At 35.4% G+C, this 6,771-nt stretch overlaps 1 protein-coding gene across 4 annotated transcripts in view; it reads left to right on the top strand.

Annotated features, from left to right (window-relative positions):
- Positions 1-6,771, top strand: part of GDAP1 (ganglioside induced differentiation associated protein 1) — a 40,054-nt gene that overhangs the window by 21,760 nt on the left and 11,523 nt on the right. The window contains exons 1-2 of one of the 4 annotated variants that reach the window (XM_082363559.1): positions 262-302; positions 5,336-5,375. The exons of 1 other annotated variant lie outside the window; for it this stretch is intronic. Coding sequence is in view for 1 of the 3 variants with exons in the window: in XM_082363557.1 (XP_082219683.1) it covers positions 255-447 (193 nt within the window). In the remaining 2 variants the exon portion in view is untranslated. Of the gene's footprint in view, positions 1-254; positions 448-5,335; positions 5,376-6,771 lie in introns of those variants that run through there. 2 more of the 4 variants (XM_082363557.1, XM_082363558.1) reach the window with 2 other exon arrangements.

Below are 6,771 nucleotides of genomic sequence, written 5' to 3'. Positions count from 1 at the left end.
GTAGTGATGAAGAGGGTGACTGTGGACTGAATATAGCCAGAATCCTTCTCATTACTTAATTATCTTTTCTCACCTATAAGAGGAAGACGCTAGAATATATCTCACTTGTTAATTCCAGGAATAGGAATAGTTGAAAAGAATGTTGAAAATATTAATAACTCAGGGAAGCACAAAAGAGCTGCTTGGTGGTATCCAAGGGATGTCATTTAATTAAAAGCCTCCACGCGTGTGGTAACCAGTGTGAACTCTTCCAGGTGCGCTTGGTAATTGCTGAAAAGGCATTGAAGTGCGAGGAACATGATGTAAGTCTGCCCCTGAGTGAGCACAATGAACCCTGGTTTATGCGTTTGAACTCAACTGGAGAAGTGCCCGTCCTTATCCACGGGGAAAACATTATTTGTGAGGCCACTCAGATCATTGATTATCTTGAACAGACTTTCCTGGATGGTAATGTTAAGGCTATTTGTGATTTCTTGGATTTACTTTCAACACAAATATATGTCTTCCTTCCTCCCTCCCTTCCTTTCCCCCTTCCTTCCTTCCTTCCTTTCTTCCTTCCCTCCTTCCTTTTTCCTCCCTTCCTCCCCCCCTTTCCTCCCTTCCTCCCCTCTTTTTGGTTTCATGATGATGGTTTAGTGCCAACAACCTTTTCCATTTCCATAAGCACACAAATATAAAATGGGTCAATAGCATAAAGTCTGTATAAGCCATTGTAACTCCATTGAAAAGATTTCACGTAAACTACCAATTTTAATGTTGGAACTTTCCTTTTAAATTCACTTGCAGAAAACCCTGCAGGTGTATGGTTTGTGGTGGTGATTTATTAGCCTTGAAGTCAAATTCATAATATTGATTTTAAATGTACAGTATGAAAATCAGTTTCATTTAGTCTACTAAATGGTTCTACCTTAAAAACAACAGGAGGGAAAAAGAGGAATAAATCTTAGGCAAGGGAGATTAGAATGTTGGTATACTTGGAGATCTTTGCCCTTGTTACATCTGTATGGTTTGAATTTTATATCTTTTGTGAGGAATTATAGGGCTCAAATTTGTACAGTGCTTTTAAGTAATAATCATTTATTGACAGCCTGTTTTGTGTCAGACATTTTATAATTTCTGTTCTAGTCAGTCTTCAAAAAAAACCAACCTGAGATAGGCATGGTAGACTAATTATTCCCCTTTTGTACACGAGGAAAGAGAAACAGAGGGGTTGCCTAAGGTAACATAGCTATTTTATGGCAGATTAGGGCTGGAATGCAAGCCTTTCAAATCCAAACCTTCCTATTACACGGACCATCTCTCATAGTCATTGCCACTTACACATTGTCTTGCTTCTTCCTAATAACAAGCCTTTGAGGTAAACTGTAGCTTCAATATTTGCCCAAGATTACACAGCCGATCACTGACAGAACTGAGAGCAGAACAGAGGGCTTTTAGCTATCAGCTAAGTACTCTTCTGAAAAAGAAGATGCACGACGAGATCCAGTTACTCTTCATCTGCCACCAGTTATGTTGATGTTAATTGGGCAAGATAAAACCAGAATATAACCCCAAATTACTGGAAACTGAGAAAGGAAATTATAAGGCCCCCAAAAGTCTGAGGTACTTAGAAGAAAGATAGGTATAGGACCTAAATGGGGGCTGGGGGGAGTTTACCCCAGGGAATTAGATTAGCAATGGGCTTCCCTTATTCTTAACCCAAGTGTTTAGTTCCCTAAGATTTTGATTGGAGGTGGCCACTGATCTAAACCAAAGGCCATTGATCTAAACTGCTTTTCCATCCATCATTACTTGCTATCCCTTATAAGTCTAAATGCTGGGGACTGCACAGAAAATGGGGGCTAATTGATTTAAGACAATTCTTCTCAATCTTGAGCTTTTTGGAAATGGACAAGTCTGTTGAATAATAATTTGTATTTCTTGGGAGAAGTGATTATAATAATGTGAATAAGACAAAATAATTGCATAAGAATTCTACTTTAAATCATCAAAAGCTTTAAAAAGATATAGCAAATGAAAATCATGTTTAAATCTTTTGTTAGCATCCTTTGAACTACTATTACTACCATTCTCCTCCTCCTCTTCCTGACATTATCTCTCCTGTAAGATATTCAGTAATATACAGTATAGTATATAGTATATACAATATACTTTACAGTATAGTAATGTTAATGATTATTAGGCTTCATCAAATTTTTTTAAGGCTTTTTCTTTTTCTTTGACTATATAATAGCAAAACTGAAATGCATTCTGAGTCCTGCTCAAGGTGAATACTGACCTTTTCTTACTACTATTTATTGAATCAGAGGAGAAGGTACTGTGGGCTAAACATTAAGAGGAAAATATGGGAACTAAGGACTTTAATTCTGTTTGTACCAATAGAATAAGTAGACAATCAAGAATTCTAGCTCTTAGTCTGAAGCTGTCGCAAACTGGTTGCATATCCTTGGTGACTTGACTTTTCTGTTTGTCCTCTTGGATTAGGTGATATAGTTTATCAGTTGCAGAGATAAAGCAAGTCCAATCAACTCTTATTTCACTCTTTCCTGTTTCCCAAGGAGAGTAGTCATTCAACTGGAAAGGGTAAAGGAAGACTAAGATTAAGGGAACTAAAACCCACGGTAGATATGAAGACAGTAAGAAAACAGTTATATAAATGCAGGCTAGTCTAGTCTCCAGATGAAGTTTGTCTCAAAGTGTTAAAATAAAAAACAAACATGTAAGCATTATCACAATGATCATTGAGATAATTTGTATTTATCATTAAGAACTCATGGAGATTAGGAAAAGGGCCAGACAAGAGAGAGACAAATGTTATCCCAATTGTTAACGAGGGAGGAGGTTGAATTCTAATCCTTGCTACTTAACACATATTCCATGTACCAGCAGCATTGGTATCACCTTGGAGCTGGTTAGAAATGCAGAATTCTAGACTCTACTGTAAGTCTCTTGAATCAGAATCTGCATTTTAACAAGATTCCCAAGTGATTCATATATACATAAAAGTTTGAGAAGCACTACTACAAATTACTGTGCATTAAATAATTGCTTAAGCTTTAAGCAGTGATATAAATTACTGTCTTTAAGCGTGGCAGAGTTCTAGAATGTGTTGTCAAAAATTTTTTAAGTATATATTTTTTGAGTATCTCGATGAAAAGGAACCAGCTTAAGTTTTACATTACTGGAGAATGTCTTTAACACTTTAAAAAGTGAATCCATTAGGTGCTGGGCATAATTCTAGATACAGTGTATCTTGATTTAAGCAGAGCATTTGAGATTAAGTCATATGACACCCCTGTGGAACAAAGGAGCATATATGGCTAGATGAAAGTAATGCACATTTTCCGATGAATAAACCACCATAATGAAGAATATTCATTTATGAATTTCTTATACCATGTTGCTTGTTTAGCTATATTCTCTCATTTCACTTATCCTATGATAATTTTATCACACTTTAATTATTTCAATTACTTGTAGACCACTGTAAGTACCGTGAGGTCAGAGACAGTGCCTGTTTCATTAACAACTGTATTCCCAGTGCCTGGCATGGTGACTGTTCTTTAATGGGAGCTTAATAAATACTTTTGAATGATTAAAATGAATGAGTTATTGAAAACAGATGTCAGCCTGGACAGGAGTCTCTACTGGTGTTCTTTTAGGCTTCTATTCTCTGACTGAGTCTAACAATTCCACAAACGGTTTGAATAAATACATCGAGGAAACACTATTATACTTGCGGATGTGTAAGCTGTGATAGTTAAAATGATGACTAGCTTATGAAATGCTTCTCATGGAACAATAAAATGGAACAATAACTAAGATAAAGTTTAACAAGGCTAAAAGTAGTATATAAATTTTGTTTTAAAAAATCAGCTGCATTAATGAAGGATGGGAGACCTGGCCTGCTAATAAGTTACCAACAAAAGCCAACAGTGAAATAAAAGACTAGTGTGATTTCAAGTTGTTTCAGAAGTATAGATTCTGTCTAGAACATGGCAAATTGTGACCTGCTATATTTGAACTGGTTGGAACATGCAGCATTTTGACCAATTATGGATGGAACTTTGAGGAAAGGTGACAAATTAGAATGATAATGAGTGAATGGATTTCCTGAGGCGTATAGTTGCCCATGGTTATATAAGAGACTTTAATTAAGTGTATCCATTCATCTAAAGAACAGAGTGTAGTCAACTGGCATCTCCTTTGCTCTTATTTGCTATCCTTTATTAGTCTATCAACTGGGGATTGTACTAAAAATGATGGCTTGCTGACCTGTACACCTTTCTCAACCTTTCTGTGTAATCAGTATTTACATATTTACATCCTTTTGGTATATCATAATCTCTTTTAGTGAACTGTAACTTGGCCACTAAATAATAAAAAAAAGTGAGCATGTAATCTCCAGATTATCTGGAAAATTAAAAATGTAAATTGCTAGGAATCTGGCATCCCAATTAAATTCAGATTTTTAGAAGTAAAAAAAAAAAGGAGAGGGCTTCCCTGGTGGCGCAGTGGTTGAGAATCTGCCTGCCAATGCAGGGGACACGGGTCCGAGCCCTGGTCTGGGAAGATCCCACATGCCGCGGAGCAACTAGGCCCGTGAGCCACAATTACTGAGCCTGCGCGTCTGGAGCCTGTGCTCCGCAACAAGAGAGGCCGCGATAGTGAGAGGCCCGCGCACCGCAATGAAGAGTGGCCCCCGCTTGCCACAACTAGAGAAAGCCCTCGCACAGAAACGAAGACCCAACACAGCCATAAATAAATAAATAAATTAATTAATTAAAAAAAAAAAGGTCCACATCAAAAAAAAATCTAAAAAAAAAAAAAAGAGAGCATGAAATAACTACAAAATACTAGAATATATACTGTTTATTACTGCCAAATAACTCAGTGGTAACCTGGAATCAAGGATATCATATGGTGAATATTGAATTTTGGTAATTTAATATGTTTTATAACAGTTCTCTGAAGACTATGTCCCATTTCTTATGTCTAGATATATCATTTTAAGTATTCTTAAGAAAAGAATTTGCTTTGGAAATAGTCCAAGTATTCTGGTATATATTAAAGTATCACATACTAAGTCTGATTAGGAAATATAAATTTATTTTATAAATGCAGTTTTATCAATATATATTGAAAATCAGTTCGGATTTTAAAGATAATATTCATTCTGAAATTACTGTTATATTAAAAATATAGTTATTTATGTAGGGAATTTTCAATTATTGTTAAGGCCATAGAATAAATAATTTTATAACTGTTAGTAAAAGGGTCTCATATATAGTTGAATAACATTATACACTTTTTCGCACATCTACTGAATTTGCAGGTTAGCACAAAGGACTGTAACTGAGTGCAGAGAAAATATGGTAAGGAAAAGAAAATGAGTCTTTGAAACTCATGATTATGCCAATAAATGGTTTTAAAAAGTAACTTTTAAAAAGACTTTCTCTGATTTGTTCAATTTTAGTGAACAGGACGGGGTGTTAAAATTACAGAAGTCCTAGTTCTATATTATGTGTATACAATAATTGGAACAAACTATCTGATCAAGGAATTTTTGCCCCCCAATTATGAATGTTCCTATAAAAGTTTTAAATATACTACCAATTAAATAAAAGTAGTTAAACATTTAAGGTATAAAATGTATTGACTATCTTGCTACAAATTTGGCTCTGTCTCAGAAAATTCTGGATGTGTATAATGAACTTGTGTAATTTGACATCGTGTTTTTTCTCATCTGTGTTTAGATTTGATCTTTCTAGCTCTGAAGTTATGACAGCCTTGAATTGTAGTCAGTTTGTAACCATATCTTTTGCTTCAGGTCATAATTTAATTGTTTACCATTATTATTATATTTTTAATAGCCTTGTGTATGACTAGTTGAAGGGTACAATTTTGTTCAGCTACATGCTGCATATTATCTTACGTACCAATGTCATCACTAAGTGATCTAAGTAAAATAAAAAATCGGCAAAGGGATAGAGATAGAAATGAAGTCTAATCTATTCTCACTGAAGGAAGACCTGACAATTATTCAAATAGACCTAGGGGGTGTCTTTCTAGAAAACAGTCATAATAATGCCTCCTTTATCTGCCATCACTGGGGAGTGTAGGAAATCAAAGCAGCCAATTTAGGAAAATAATTAAAACATATGCCTTTAAGCCCCTAGATTCTTTTTAGTTTTTGCTCTTGGGGAAACTGAATGTAAATTTTTTTAATGGCTCAGGGCCACTGTTATTCTACCCAACAATACAGGGACTTGAGAATATATGGAGCTGTTGGTCCTCATTAAATGGTTACAGAATGCTTTTATTGTTTCTTTCTGATTTACAATTTTGTTCTTTTGTTTTCTCTCTTTGTTGCTTATCACATCTTTCTGCTTTATGTCCATCTGCCTGTTTCTAATTTGCTGCCTAAATTTAGGTGCAGTACAAGACCTGCCTTTGTCCCTACTCAGTTCTACAACGTCAGGTCTTATGCCAATGTACTTACTTATTCTTCCAGCTTAGTCACTAATCCTGGCTTCCACTACTGCAACCTTCCACCCCAATGAAGAGTTCCCAGAATTATTCGTATTGCCTGTTTCTCAAACCCTGTAACCCTTCTATTGCTTTCTCACTCCTGATTGAGGTAGAATACCAAGAAAAGATTTTCTCTTTTTAGTATCGTAAGAAAAATGCTTTATGGAAGGACTGGAAAATAAAATGAGAATGAGAGGGAAGATTTTCTGTATAATTCAAAGGAAATTCCCTGTTGTCTTT

The sequence above is a fragment of the Balaenoptera borealis genome (genome assembly GCF_965194805.1).
Source record: "Balaenoptera borealis genome assembly, chromosome: 17".
NCBI classification, from domain to species: Eukaryota; Metazoa; Chordata; class Mammalia; order Artiodactyla; family Balaenopteridae; genus Balaenoptera; species Balaenoptera borealis.
Note: the sequence above shows the minus strand (reverse complement) of the source record. Positions and strands in the feature narration are given on the sequence as shown.